This window comes from Aplidium turbinatum, chromosome 15, assembly GCF_918807975.1.
Source record: "Aplidium turbinatum chromosome 15, kaAplTurb1.1, whole genome shotgun sequence".
Taxonomy (NCBI): domain Eukaryota; kingdom Metazoa; phylum Chordata; class Ascidiacea; order Aplousobranchia; family Polyclinidae; genus Aplidium; species Aplidium turbinatum.
Genome location: NC_137486.1, coordinates 5169964 through 5186217, shown reverse-complemented (window position 1 = coordinate 5186217; position 16254 = coordinate 5169964). Strand labels below are relative to the sequence as shown.

The window sequence follows — 16254 nt, the reverse complement described above, 5'->3', positions numbered from 1 at the left end:
GTGGGCGACGAACCAGGTGGGCGACGGTAGCGAAAGTTTTTTAAAATACAATAAAATACAGAAATTTTTACTTTAAAATACAATGATTGAGGCAATAAGAGTTTTCACGCTGAGTTTCACGAAGCATTGGAAGCAACATTTTCATTATTTTTTGTAGTCTAGTAATAGCGCTTGCTGTTTGATGTTAATTTGCATTGTGACATCATCTTGACACATTATTTTGCAATTTGCGGCGTCACGGTTTATCGTGAAACTTAAGAGAAACCCCTCAGAAAAGAGACAAACGAATGGCCAAAGAGTGGTTGAAGTCATCGAAGCTTGTCATGCCCCATTAACAATTGGGCCATGCCCCATTAAAAATGTTTTAGTAGTTAACGACGTAGATTAAGGCATTTAATATGTTTTGGATTGCACTGTCAAAGCAATTAACAATGCCGTTTTATAGACTAACTAAGCCAATACGAAATACAGTACATGGCCATGATCTACAATGGGAGAAGAACGTCTCAACGGACTGGCATTATTGTACATTCATAGGGAGTTGGAGCTAAACTATGATGGCGTAATAAACAGAGTTTAGCAAGAACAATCGACGATTGAACTTTGTCTAAAATTACTTATTTGATTGTGTACGTTGCGTTTATCACCTTGGTGCAAACGGAATAGCCTAGATTCCGAGTTTTTGTTTCTAATCAGGTAAATTTAGTCCTAGCACTCCGGCTTATCATTATTTTGCTCTCATCATTATTGCTGGACGATAATTAAAAAAACTATTGTCTTTTTCGTCATTTTATCGCCCTACGTAAAATCTCATGCAAACCGTTTTGCGTCTGTTGTAATTCAAGTTTGTTTATTGTCTGGTAGGTCTATGGGCCACCATAAATATCCAAAATAACTTTTATAGGTAATAACCTTATAACGACTGACAAGCTTCGATGACTTCAACCACTCTTTGGCCATTCGTTTGTTTCTTTTCAGAGGGGCTTCCCTTAAGCTTCACGATAAACCCTGACGCCGCAAAGCAACAAGATAAATTAAATATGTCATCACCGTTCCCAACGGCTAAACTTTCGCTACCGTCGCCCACCTGGCTCATCGCCCACTTGACTCGTCGCCCACCTGGTCTCGCCCAAGTGGGTATCGCCCACTTTGTCTCGCCCAGTTGTCGTGTACCGGCTCACCGTCGCTAACCAGCTGGCAAGATCCGACCTTTTTACATTGTTTCAACGTTTACAGATATTAACGTAAAAAAAAGTAAAAGGATTTTGCCAATTTACATTGTCCTTGTTTTTGTGCAACAGTGAATCAAGGTCCGTATGCCTTGAAAGAAATAATCTCGATACTTCCAGAGTTATCTTGCTATCTTGGTGTTTATTTTGTTTTTACTTGCCGGCAGAGCTATGGCCTCGCAACCGTAACCCACTTTTGAAGAAGTTTTCACTTTGGGCTTCTCGTACAAACAATTTGTGCCACAGTATTATGAAAAGTTTTTAGAATCTTTGTTGTATAGTAGGCTACTGTATGTAATAGTAATAGACATGTGAAATTGGCGAAAAGAAACGAACAAATGATCGTTGCTTCTCTGTAAATCAAATGTATGAAGGAGGATGTTTGTATTGACAAAGTTAATTTATATTGTTTGCAAAAATAAAATTTTGTCTTACATCTGATGAATTGCACCAGGCTTTCTGCTGGTCAATATTGCCTTTTCATGATGAACTAGTGAAGTCCAATTGATTGCAACATTCTATTCTTGATCATGCTACCCACTAGATGTTATTTACAAGCCTGATTGAGATTATTCTTTATGACAATAGATGGCATTGATTACCTCTGATTGAACTATGCGTGGAATTAGATAGTTCTTTGATGCCCGATAAGGTTTCTTCATTGTTCTCGTCCATTTAATTGTTGTGTATGCTGTTCCCACGCCATCAAGCACACGGTGAGCTTGTTTAATCGAGCAGATATGGCAGTAGCTCACAGAATGGTGTGTTGAATACCTTCTTTCCAGCCATAAAATCAATCCTCGTACAACATTGATTCAACGTTTGCTGATGTTGAATTAATGTTAAAAAAACAAATATACTGACTGGGCTGTTACCCGTTGTCATTCATATTTTATCCAAATCTTTTTCTACACCGGCGCAGCGGATAAGGCGCTTGCTTTTCAATCATGCAATTCTGGTTCGACTCCCGCTTTTAACTTTTTTTATAAAAAACACCGCTCACGTCTAGTCAGGGTATAATAATTGGTGGGCGACTGGGCGTTATCACTGAAAGAAATGCGGCCGAGAGAAAGGAAGTGGTCAGTAGTCACCCTACTTTCGTTACTCAGCTGTGTCTAATTCCATAGGTTTATATTTTTGTGCCGTTTTCAAGTTTGTGTGCCAGGATATAAATATGTTTCTCTGACATGAGAAACGATCCGTTTGGCACAGCCCCCTATTTTATGAGATAGCTTCCAGTACATTGCAAATCGGATTATCCGGGATCCCACCATTACTTGGTGTGTTGAGGCATTGGTCAATCTACTCTAGCTATCATCTGGCTTTGATAAATAATAATTGCTGGTGGTACTTGAAGAATATCGATCTGTGCAACTTAATTTGTTCTACAACGAAAATTGCACAATTGCGTGCTGCGGTGGTAAGGGAATTTTCGGAATGGCCCGTTTCGGTGAGTCCGATCCCTTAACGGGGGATTTTTTCAATTTTTTTTTTAAATTATCGGGTACCGTAGCCTAATTATCATTACCGTTTTAGGGTTAGAGGTTAGGAATTTTACCACAACCGATATTTTGCTTCTAACTTTTCGAATCTTCAACATTGGTCTTAATCTTGTAACCTTCCCGAAATAATTTCTGTTTTTCAAGTCAGCTTGACAAAATTACCTTGGAAACACAATTCCCTTATTAATTTTTATCTCGCTCTCATCCAAGTATTTGATTATTTTTTGTTTATTGTTTTGTGTCAATGTTCCTCACAATGTTTTAAATCCCATGAAAGCAAAATTTGAATTTATTTGAATTTGATGTTCTTTTTTTTAAATTGATATATTTTCTTTCAGCAATGCTAACGAAAGGGACCACTTTACGTTCATCTACATCCTTTGTTGTTGCAATGTCCCATAAAGATGCTGCCGATGCAAGCAAAGCTAAGACGCTCCAACAACACGCCTCTGACAGAAAAGCAAAGAAAATATCGACAGTGGCAGACGTGGCAAAGCAATCTATGATTTCACAAAATGTAATGTTATAACGATGTTTGATTGCAACTTTAAAACTTTGTATTTGAGTCCTAATTGGGTTTTTGAACTTTTAACTGCTAACAGATTTTTTAAGACCTTTTTTATCTAAAACTTTTATTAAACTAAAAATATTTAGCTCTAAGTAGTGGGTTGCAACTCATGGATATACAGGGTGTTTGGAAAAAATTGACATCATTGTACAATGTACAGTCTTGCCGTTGCGCAAATGCACGCTGCACAATCTTATTCGACTGTGTTCTAGCATACTACAGTACACAAAATGACTTTTCTACGCTATTGTATGGCATTTCTACATCTAAAAAGAAAAGCCCCTGAAAATTGAAAGATAAAATTTTATGTTGTATCTGTACATGCTGTTAAAATTTGAGATTGTATAAACGATAATTGGCAAAGTTACAAGACTGTACAATGATGTCAAATGTTTTGAAACAACCTGTATTAGCAAAGATGGGCCGATGAAAAGCACTGACCTATACTTATTTTGCTTTTGACCGAACTTAAATAAGGCTCAAATCTTAATTCATTCTACTTTTTCTTACCAGTTGTTGTATTTTTTATATCTTCAAATCGCCTTTCCTTGTCATGTGCCTGCACCAGAAGCACCCAAGCTCTGTGGATTGCCAAGCTACCAAGAATGAGCCCCTAACAACGAATGACGCCATCCTGCTAAAGTCAGATGATGTTGTCAATAATCATGGTAAGGTAATAATTTGTATTGAATTGGCTTGGTTGTGGTTTGGTTGTTGAACAATTACCTGAAAGGCAAAATCCGTCATTTGTACATTGATCGAACGTCTGCAGACGTTAAATCAATGTAAAATTGACGGATTTTGCTGTCTGAGACGACCATTGTGGTTGTTTGCAAAAGGAATATTTTATTAGCTCAAGAGCACCATCTAACGATCGGTAGGCTAAATACATTCAACCCGCACCACCGCATGGCATCAGTTTTTCATATTCTCTTTTTCGTATTCCTTCCAGACCAAATGATCAAGTGACGTAAATGTTACACATATGTGAATGAAAACTCGAGGTTTTAACATTGCAGACTCTTCACACAACACATCTGTTCTTAAAATTATGAATCGAATACGTTACAAATGAGTATGCTTGGTTACCGGATGCGCGTAAATCTAATGCTTCAAAAGCTTTAAACGTTAAAAATTTAAACGCTATTTTTTGTCACAAACCTAATCTTCTTTGTTTGAACCTTCTTCGCCACTCCAGGGGTCGAGGAGCTTTGCCTGATCTTTTCAGCCTTGATACGTGCTTGAGAGTGTGTTTGGTTATATCGGAAAGTAATTCTTTGTAACATTGCTCTTAAATATGCCAGTCTTGCAATTCTGTATATTTTCGTAGTGAGCGATTATTGTTAATTGTATTCAGCGATGACTTCTCACTTTGCATTCTAGAAGGTGGCGATTTGAAAAAGAAAAGCTTGAAAGACGATGCGTAAGTTGTAACAATTCACCCCCTGTGTCTTAACTGTGAATGAAACTGTCGGAAATCATCATCAATCTTTGCAGTATAGACTAGGTTTGAACCATTTAAATTTTCTTTTCACGTACTTGCAGCCGATCAAATAATAATAATTGACCAAACTCGGTTAAGTTTGTTGCACTTCCATAGGTTTTGTGATCGTTATATGTGTTCAATTTATTGTATTTGTGCGCACCAGTTGCCACTCAAGAGTCGAACTGGTGTGGTATTCCACTTAATCATTTCCCAATGCCAACCTAACCTCTGTATGTCAAGACAGAAAGTAGTCTTCCTGACAGTAAATTCCGTCATTTTTACATTTTACATACTTGCAACCGATCAAATAATAATAGTTGACCACACTCAGATTCAACGTATGCAGACGTTGAATCAATGTAAAAATGACGAATTTTGTTGTCTGGGATCTGCACTACGTTTTAGTCAGGGTAATTGTCACTTGGTGTTGTTTTTCAGGGTTTCCAGTTCTGTTCGAAAGAAAATGTCTGTTGCCGTTGTTTCTACAAAGATCCGCAAACAAGGTGACTGTTTAAGCTAGGTCGTTGAAGCTAATTGTTGCTTTGTTGCTGTGTCCTTCTGCTTACCGCTGCATGTTTGGTTAATTCTCCTGCTGATTGCATACTCAGTGTGAAATTTAATGTTGAAGATCACGCTGGGCCAGTGAAATCTAAACTTATACAGCATCAGTTTAGCTTCATACTTGGTACGTGGACGTCGCTATATTAGCATCTGGCCTTGAAGCCAAACGCTAGGCCTCATCTTGCACGGCAAACAGGACTGCCATATTGGCTGTTGTGACGCCAAATTTTAGAAACTGGACCTTTTTTAGTGCATTTTCAAATTAAAATATGGCACGGTCGCAACACCTTAAGCTATGGTAGTAATCATGCTGACAAAATCAGCCCAAAATACAATATTATGAAAAGCATCATCTAGATTGCGAAAATTTGCTTTTTTAGACCTGATGATTTGTAAATAATCTACTACGCATTGATAAAACAAAGCAATGCTGAAAAAATTAAAAAACGCCAAAAATATATCAAAATGCCAAAGTCAAAGTAACCTGCCAAACGCATTAAAAAAACGCTCAAGTTTTTAAACTTTGGCGTTAAAACCACCAATATGGCAATCCTGTTAGTGTTTGCCGTGCAAGATGAGGCTTAGCGTGTGGCTTCCATTCCAGATGCTATTATAGCGACGTCCACGCCTAGTAATGGAATACATTTAAGTTTAGTCAGGAAAAAGCATCGCAGAGCTTGAGGTATGTCAACTACATACATATATTTCTTTGAAAAAGGCTTGAATTTTTATGTAGCCGCAAGTTGTAATACAGTAGCATTGCCTAAAATCACACATCTATGACCCATGCTATTTAGTTGTTGAAGCTTAACCCTCACTTGGATGCTTTAAGTCCGTCTGAAAGTGGTAGTTCATCAGGTATATTGCATTGAAAAGCGTTTGTGAAATTACATTATTAATCAGTGCAACTTGGCGCTGGTACATTGACCTCGTGGCTAGCGTGCAAATGACCTTTAGCAGCTTGTGAAAAGGTTTTGTAAAACGATGTAGATTAGATGGAGGTTATTGTAAGTTCTATCATCGCTGTTTAAGTACCGAGCACGTTAGTCATCAACCTACAGCGCATTGAGTTAATTGAGGAAGGTATGTTTCGTATCTATTCAGATGAGGACACATATAAAGATTCCGTCCATTTTGTGTCTTTCTTCCTCCGGGCTTGCTCCTTTTTCTCAACCTGCCTCCATCATGTATTGAATCCCATCAGCACGTCCTTGGCTCTTCCTGTCATCTTTCTTCAGCTCTTATTGGCACGTCACAAAAGATCACGTGAGAGTCATCCACTTGTTCTCAGTCAAACTGTTTCCAGTTTTTAGCTGTTTTAACTCAGGTTAGTGAAGAACGAAGGGAAAAGACCTTCACCATGGAGCAGTCAGATTAGTTATACAAAATACTGCAGTACCTGATTTTGCATGAATGTTCAAACAAAAATCGTTTCAGTTTTGCTCGATTCCTGTTTCTTGTAACTTTTTTATCAAACCAAAAGAGGTCATTTTTATATTGTTACAACATTTAGCAACGTTGAAATGATTTAAAAATGATAACCCTTGGTTCTACAATAACCTAGCCAACAAGAGTAGCCTTGTTTATTCCTTCTCGCCAAACTTAATAATGTGACTTTACCGTGTGTTGCTTATTGGTTTTGTTTGCTGTTACCCGTGACTTCATATTCAGTGGATTGCCGGCGAACAGACTGTATATGTATTGATTGTCTTCATAATCTGGTATAGTGTTTGTGTATTGCGTCGAGATTTCTTGCGATAGTGAGGTGATCAGCTATGACCGCTGCTATAGTGGTGATCTGTCCGGTGCCTATTAGGAAGGTTATGTTTTGCTGCAAACTGTGGTTTTCTTTTTTTCACAAAGCAGAGAAGGCAGTTAACTGCTGAAAAGTAGCACTTGACAATCCACTCTGTGAAAACAAGCACGACGCAGAGGGCCTTATAGGCCGAAACAGGGTTGCCCACCGCTTCATTAGTTTCACGGCCGACCTCCAACGTCTTTTCGTAATAATGTTTTACGCTGTCGCTATCTCACCTTAATTTTATATCTTCATAAGTCTATTGATAGGATAAGATCACACACTGATTTGTTCAATTAAAGCGCAGTTATATAGTGCAATGAACTATGATGTTTTTACAGCAAAATCCTCTCTTCCTAGTGACACAGAGCACTCATCAGCGCTCCTCGTCAAAGAAAGTTCATCCAAGCCAAACAAGAAAAATATGGAAAGCAGCGACACCAAGTAATTTAAAGGCGTTATGATTTTTTTCTTCTAGCTTTATTCCCACTTCAAGTGGGGTCGCCGGTGCAGATTGCAGTCCTCCACATCGCTCTGTGAGCAGCATCTTCCTCTTTTACTCTCATTATTTCTGCATCGTATTACTACAAACCAAACTACAGGACATTACGCAATTACTTAATAAAAATAGACATAGGCTACAATTCTTCTTCTTTTGGCTTTATTCCCACTTCACGTGGGATCGCCGGTGCAGGTTGCAGTCCTCCATATCACTCTGTCAACAGCATCTTCCTCCTTCACTCCAACTATTTCCATATCTTCTGCCACACAACTCTCCATCTTCTTTTCGGCCTTCCTTGCTTTCTTTTACCAACTACCAATTGTCTTATCCTTCTTCCAACATAATCTTCGCCTCTCTTCACGACATGACCCAACCATTTAAGGCGTGTCTCTCTCACCATGTCTTCCAGCTCTCCAACTTGCTTTAGTTCTCTGATGATTTCATATCTTACTCTGTCCTGCATTGTCAACCCCAGAGACCATCGCAACATTTTCATTTCTGCCACTTGCATTTTCCTTTCCTGTGTTTTCGTCAGGGCTATCACCTGCATCCCATACAACATTGCTGGTCTTACCATCGTTTTATAAAGTTTCCCCTTCAGCTGTTCTGGCACCTTTCTGTCACACATGACTCCTGTTATTTTCTTCCACGCTCCCTATCCTGCCTGGCATCTTTTTGTCACCTCTCTGTTGCTCGTTCCGTTCTCATGAACTGTCGAACCAAGATAGTTCAATTCTGAATTCTAAATTACCACACCCTTGTATGTCTCCTTTCATTTTGAAAATTGGAATCAAAGTGCTATTCTTCCTTTCATCTGGCATGTTTTCTGTCTTCATTATTGTCTGAAAAATAGCGGTTAGCCATTTTGTTCCATTCCCTCCCAGCATTTTCCAAACTTCTATTGGGATATCATCTGGTCCAACTGCTTTTCCTCGTTCCATTTTCTGCAAGGAAGTTGTTATCTCATCCTCTTTGACTTCAGTCACATCTTTATCCGCTGCTGGGTCTATTGTCACATGTTTTCTTGGATTCTCGACATTCATCAATTGCTGGTGGTACTCCATCTTTCCAGAATTTCTGGATCACTCTCTCTTCTATATCTGTCCGTTCTTATCCTTCACCATCTTTGCTCGGTAGACATCTTGAGAGTCTTTATTTATTTTTTGGCCATTCGAGGTACTTTCAAAAGCCCGTCTTCATTTTGCGTTATGATTTTTGTTGTAAAAGTGCTTGTATCTGGATAGCAAAACTTTTGTAGTTCATATTCTGACAGTTTTGCATATTTGTAAAGACCTCTTCACGTTGGTATCTTCCTCTTAATGAAGAGTTGCCTGTGACGTACCATCTGATTCTTCTCCAAGAAGGTCATCAAGGAGGGTCATCTTTTAAGTGCATGGGTCAGAAATACCCCACCTAACCAAAAATCAATTCAAGAAGGAACGATTTCGCCAGATGAGTCGTGTCGAAAGTTGAATTACCACCCTTCGATCTTGTCAATTTGCAGAAGTAATAATCTTAAGCAAGGTTGCATTCATGAGAAGCCTAATTTTGCTGAATCACTTTAACACTTGCGTGGGTGTTCTCTATCTATGACACAGCTAACCAGTAACCACAACTTGTTCGAAGCAACTCAACCAAACATAAAAGTCGCTTTTGACATAAACATTTTTTACTAATCACGCCTAATACTTGTACATTGATATGTTGGTCAAAGTTTGTTTCGAGATCAAGTGCAGACTGTAGGTATACTTTGACTAATTCGCAACGCTTTTATACTGGTGCAGCTGTAGCTCCGAGGAAGCAAGCGAGACCGGAACTTATACGATCGAAGAGGAGAAGGTGGACGCTAAGTTGAACAGTAAATCTGCTATGCATGACCTTCAGCAGGTAATTACCATAGATACTTCCTTTCGCCCAAACACGTTGGTGAAACTTTGTTGACCCTTCGATCAACTGTAAACATTCCATCCATCTGCATGGTTTCAAGTTGACATCGTAGTGTTCGTATTCACTGTGGTAGCATTTCACTCTGAGTCTGAGGTCAAGTTGTTGGTTAGAACGCTTGCACCAACTTCTTGGTGTGCCATTGTGCCAAGCAGGAACTGTCTTTTTTTTAAACACACTGTCAAGTTGGGTCGGGCCAGCCAAGACACTGAGTTTTCACCGAGCTAGAAAATAAGTCATTTTACAATTGATTCAACGTTGAATGGACATAAAAGGATGGGTTTTGCTAAGCTATTCACTTATTTTTATGTCAAGTTGAGGCTAGCTATATTTGTCATTCTCTGGCCAGTGGCGGATTCAGAACGTAATTTATGGGTGGGCCTAGGAAATATCTTGGTGGGGCTTCACCAGTAATGCCACGGCGGGCCAGCATACAAAAACTAAGTGTTACCGAATATCTTTTACAAATGCTGTGAAATAGTGATGCCACAGACAATTTAGTGTCACTTGGTTGTTCTAGTGTTAAACATTAATATGTTTTTTTTTTCAAGAATCTGATTTTGAGTGGGCCCACTGTCAATCTGGGTGGGCCTGTACCAATCAGGCCCACCCGGTAGATCCGCCCCTGTCTTTGGCGTTGCTGTCAATGTCATTGCAAAGCAGCGCGTTGTGCTAATTACAAGACACAAGCCATTGCAGCATATTGGCGTTCTTGGCCGTCTCTCGGGAGGCTTTTGAACATTCATGTCATGTGCGGTTTCTTGATCTGTGAAGAAGGTTGTTGTTGATTGCTTATCAACTGGTACAACTTTTGAATTAGTCATTCTTATTCCGATATCTTGCTAGAACAAGAATATATTTTTTTTTATTCAGAACCTTCAATTGGGTAGCATCGTACTTCCTTTGAGGTTTGTGTTCAGTCCAGTGTTTTCTTGTATGCTTTTGTTAGGGTGGCTACTAGTTGCCACAATAAAATAGCTTTTGAACTGGCTTGGTACCAAAGCGATCTGCAACAGCAAAAAACGGCACTTTTGCTCACGAGGACATGGGCATCGCAAGCTACACAGCGGCCACGAAGATGTGCTGTTGGGTAGACCTACCGCTGGTTTTACAGAAAAACTTTGAAAAGTATGTTTTGTATCTTTTGAGCAGTCTCCCATCAAGCCCAACGTAGTAGAACAGACTTGCCCGCATGTAAAGTAAGCTTCATTGCGTTTTAGAAAAGTGCTTAGATAGTATCTTGCTTTATTTTATGGAAGATTTTATACTAAGACAATGACAATTGCTCTTATGCCACCATGTTATGCTGCATGCGTAACCGCTTTAGCAATTCATTTGATATTGGATTATTGGTGCTTTGACGAGGGTTCATTGTTCTCCGTATTACTCTGTGAAGCATTTTGTGGCTCAGCAAGCATCTGCAATTGGTCAAGTTGTAAGTAGATGTATGTGTCGGCTTTGCTTTACTACAGCATTTTTCCAGGTGGACCGATGGTGCAGCTTGGAAGAATAAACCCCATTGTCGTGATCAGCTTACATATCTTTTTCTGTACTATTGGGAGCCAGTTGCATGTTATATATCATGTGTTTATATTATTTTTTACTTTTTGTCTTGAGAAGGAACTTGGCTCGCTCTACTCGCAACACCAATAATGTAATTCTGTTGCTGTTCGGGCATTGTGGTTGTTTACTTTTTCTGTGTTTTGATTTCTTTGTGGAAAGATAGATACATTTGAGCATACAATGTGGGAGACAGTGACTAGAATGAAAAGTTTATGAACACAATTAATATTTCGAACTGCAATACAATGCTAATAAAATAAAGCATTGTATTGTGCAATTTTTTCAAAGCGACACACCTTCACTAATGTGTAGAAGCGTTGTCGTCTTACAAAGCTAAGAGTGCAACTGGCGTGGCTGTCATTTGAAAAGTGCGCCCTAGTTGTTGACAAAATTAATACTGTTACACCACGAAATGGCAGCAAAAAGTTATCCAGGTTTGAAACACATCCAACTCCGCCCTATTATGTATATTGTTGCGAAATATTGGCGAAGAAGGTTCGTATTTCATTGCCCACAATTGTGTTCCTATCAAATTTCACTCTGCTCTGTATCCATGTTGTTTGACCGGGGCAATATGGTGGTCTCGTGAGTCAATGTTTCACATCAGCTGCAGGCGATTGTAAGATGTGATTGCAGATAACAGCATTTGCAGAAAGTGTAGTACCAGAACAGGTTAATTATACTGAATATAAAAACGTAAGTTTTATGGCTAACTCTAAGATAAGACTCTTCAAGTTCCGAAAGTTTTCTACATGTTATCTTTCTAGAGCAGTGGTTTTGTGCCATTGGTTGTTGAAGATTGCGTTGTGACCGCTATTGAATTGTTGCCCGCAATTAACACGAGTTGAACATTGGTGATATGAAGTGTTGTTTAGTCGAATATTGCATAAATATCCATCCATTTGTCATTAATAGTAATGTGAGATATAAATTGGGTTTTGATTTAAAAGTTGTGTTGAAATGTGTGCAGACGTTGAAGCACTTTAAAAATGACAAACTTTACTGTTTGGTTAATACCTTGGTTGATGAGGTGATAACTTTGAGTGGTATGAATTTGTAATTTTTAGCAGTTTAGGTCGTCAACTTATCACAATCCGATACCATGTGTTCATTATGTTGATAAAATATGTTCGTGGTTAGATTGGCATGTGGGAGATTGTGTTGGTTTTCTGGTCGCCTCTTGGGTTATTCTATTTTGTTACATTAAGCCTGCTGTTAGCAAGCTACTGTTTCAACTTCTTTGTTGCTGCTGTGGTTTGTTTAAGGCCCTCCTTTGACGTGCCCTCACGAAAGACGAGAAGTCGCACTGTATGAAAAACAAACTTGTTATTGGTTAACTTGATAGAAATATGAATAAAGACTATTTACCAACCAATCCCCTTGGCAAAAACCCTTTCACGACTCTCCCCATTGTACTGGCTGATTAAACAGATGTTATAATGAATAAATAAAAGAAAACAAAGGTGTTTTTACTTGGCTGTTTCTCCTCGTCACCACACACCCATAGTTTTCTTGAAACAACAATTGGTATTTGTTGTTTTGCGTTAGGGTTTATGGATTCTGATATTAAGCACAAAAGTTCACGAAGGAAACATATGAAATATATATACCAAACATGTTAGGTGGCTAAACAAATGCGTGTGCCGGTCAACTTTATACTGCTTGGGTTTCCCTTTGGCTGCTGCCTCCATGTTGGTAGTTTAATTCTACACCATATTGACAATACGAGCTTTCGTAGGGACAGGCAGTTGTCACGCAGTATACCACAGCGTTTATTACAATAGATTGCAACAGTTGCAAACAAACTTGCTCGGTGTTTTTTAACTTACAACAAAAGATATTGTTTTGTATAGTCGTGCATTGTATGTGGTTCCACTGAATTTGAAACCAACGAAAAATAACGTATACCGTATGCTTTATTTGAAATTTCACAAGGTTTAATAGCGGTTTCAAGTAGATAAAACATTTCATGCCAGAAACTTTTACAATTTATGATAAAGTTTTTCTTTACCATAAAGGAGGCTTTTTCGGCATCTTATTCAAATATATTACAACAGAGTTAGTTATTTTAACGCTTTCTTTAACACTGTTTGAAAGTGCAGTATGCAGCAAGTTTGTAATTGCGACTTGTAGTTACCTGTAGACGCCAGTGAACAAAGTGAACAAATTCTCTCGGGCAAGGCGTTGCTTCGCTAGAACATAGCTAGATGTTGAAACGATGTAAAAAATGCCACTTTGGCAGCTGGGTTTTTTTTTTCGGTCATTTATCGGTCATTGACCGATTTTTTAGCAAAATGTCCGAAAAAAATATAGTCAATTTGGTCAAAATGTCCGAAAAATATATAGTAAAATCCGGTGTTGCAAGGTTGAGTTTCGCTGATGAACGTTGAAGAAAGTTTTCTCAGATAAAACACGGCGCCTAACTATTTTTTGGCCGTGGGGGCGAAAGCGTGTTTCATCAGCAGCAACGTAAATTCAGTAAAATGTCACGCAGATGGATGACATAATTATGTCGTCACACTAGGATTGCTTTTATTGCCACACTCGGAGTTACCGCTACGTTCGACCTACCGTTAATTATTATAAACAAAACTCGACCACTTCGGTTAAGCAAACACATGCCATGCGTCTGCGTAGGCTAGCGGTTGATGGACTGCGATTCTTTAAGCTAAGCCCAACATAAAGTTTAGCAACGAATTAGATTTATTACCATGAAACAAGAGACGAAAAGGTTTACTAAAAAGTAAAAGGTATACTGTAAATGGAATGACAATGTCTTGAAAATGGAATGCAAATACTAACTTGATTATACGCTTGAAAATGTACCTGTTGAAAGTAAAATCATTCACGTTTACATCAATTCAACAGCACGTCACCTTGAATAAATTTAAAAGTTGCTGACATCCGTAAACAGCCCTTGAAAAATAGTTACGGAGAGACGTTTGATTAAGTTTTCGACTTGACATAGCTCCCTTTTCACTACAATATCGCAACTTATGACTGACCTGCTTTCAACTTTATGACTGACCTGTTTTCGTGTTGCAGATGAAACAAAAGATGCGCATATTCCCGCCTTTGATCGGGTTTCTATGGCAACGGTCGTGCGTGCGCCATGCAGTTTGCGCGAGTCCGTTGTTGCGTTGATTATTCCGCATGTGCGCAATGCGGTTTGCACCAGCCCTTGTTGTGTTGGTTGGTGGTTACGTCGTGCCGAGACTTCAAGTTCATTTTCACAGCGAGCGATTCACTGCCGCGACAATTCACTGTAGAGGTTTCGACTTTCGAAAGCAACATCGAGTCTGTTTGCAAGCGCATAAAGCTAAACGCACGCTCCGTCTACGTAGCAAATTATGTTGTTTTTGGGTGCATTCAACATCTGATGACATTGAATCGATACAAAATAGTAGATTTTTGCTATGTTGCAGGCAGCAAAATCAGCCATTTTTACATTGATTCAACATCTGCAGACGTTAAATCAATGTAAAAATGACAGATTTTGTCTGGTGTGGAATTGTAGCATCCTACTCGTTCTAGTGATTATTTATCGCAAAGCTGTTGCGGTTTGCATTAAAAAAATGTTGTCCTGCTGCGGATCGCTAGTTCATCTATTGTATTATGTATCAATACAGCATAAAAAGTTGCCGCCTATGTTGTAGCTAGTCAGGAAGTGCAAATTTTGGTTTGTATCAGCTACTTGAAAGGAAATATTTTCATCAGAAAAAATGACCGAAATAAATAAAAAATGACCGAATTTTTTCAAGTCATTTCGGACAAATGACCGAAAAGTGTCAGCGAAAAAAAAAACTCAGTTTGGCAGGGTAAATAGTTCCTTGGGTTTATCAAGCTCCGAGTGCAAGGGATCCTTAAACAGGACCACATGAGGACTTGCATTAACTCGTCAGGTCGTCCTGACTAGTGATAAAAATATCAAGTCTTCGCAACGTAAATATTGTGTTTGCTTAAGTGCGGAATTAGCAGTATAATTTTGCGAAGTGATTGCAATGTTTTCCAACTATTTTCTAACTTCCATTCTAGCCTGGAAGTTTTAACACTTTACCCACACTTGACTTCTATACGATCGCCATTCATCTCTTTCATTATATGATGAATTTTGTAGTCTATTATTTCAATTTATTCCTTTTGTGATTTTTGTAGATTTTTCTAGTTATCAGATAGAAATCTCGCGTATTCGAACTATTTTGAGTGCATTTCATGAAGCACCTGTGCCTATCATCTTGACACTGTTTCCGGCCGGTGAATTAAATATTGTCAAAAGATATTTCTTATCAAAACATCTTTGTCAGTCTTGAATTGATGAAAAGGTCCTTTTAAGTCACTTCAATGTCGATACCGGTGAAACACAACAAACCTAACACAATCAATTCTTTGCTGTTGCATGTCTTAGATTTAGTTTGATAAGATTGGTGCAATCAAACAGCAGCTCAAGTTAGTTTTTTGTAAATTGCGTTTGTTAGAGAGTGTAGGCTAACCATGAGTTGTTAAAAGCGGTTGCAACTGGTTGTAGCTTGTTACAGCTGATTTTAGTTTGTTGACATCGTTTTTGATATCTCATGTGGGAAGGGTATTGCTAGTCAGATGTCATTTGAAGAACAGCTTAATTTAATTTAGTCTCTTGAACAACTTCAGTCAACTTTTATAAAATAAATTGTGTTGAAAGACCTTTTTCAATGTACAGTATTGTATTGTGCTGTGTTTCAACAATATCAAGGAATCTTTTTGGCATCGTTTCATGAATTTATGCATAAATTATGTTTAACAGAACCGATTGTTTTTCCTCTACGTATTCAACTAGTTTGTCAACCATCCGCGTGCTGTCAGCTGATTGTTATATCGCTATTGTGACGCCACAATGCTGCAACGCCTTGACATCATGAATAGCCTGCTTTTACTGTACGTTGTTTGGGACAAGTTTGAAGTTTACTTTTCAACGGCAACTTTTTGTTCGATTTTTTAATTATTTCTGAATCTAATTTGCTGGATATGTTTTCACGTTCTCTTCTCACACAAACGAAATTGCAAACTCAGGTATTAAGAAGAATTAGTGAAATCTCACAAATACATAAGCATAAGACTTATGTTG

The 16254-nt window shown here is 38.5% G+C and overlaps 1 protein-coding gene across 1 annotated transcript in view; it reads left to right on the top strand.

Moving 5' to 3' along the window:
* The window catches only part of LOC145784715 (uncharacterized), a 41183-nt gene that overhangs the window by 14851 nt on the left and 10078 nt on the right, over nt 1–16254 (top strand). The window contains exons 5-10 of the mRNA XM_082596571.1: nt 3070–3248; nt 3868–3967; nt 4683–4722; nt 5224–5288; nt 7486–7588; nt 9431–9533. Of these exons, the coding sequence (XP_082452697.1) occupies nt 3070–3248; nt 3868–3967; nt 4683–4722; nt 5224–5288; nt 7486–7588; nt 9431–9533 (590 nt within the window). The remainder of the gene's footprint in view (nt 1–3069; nt 3249–3867; nt 3968–4682; nt 4723–5223; nt 5289–7485; nt 7589–9430; nt 9534–16254) is intronic.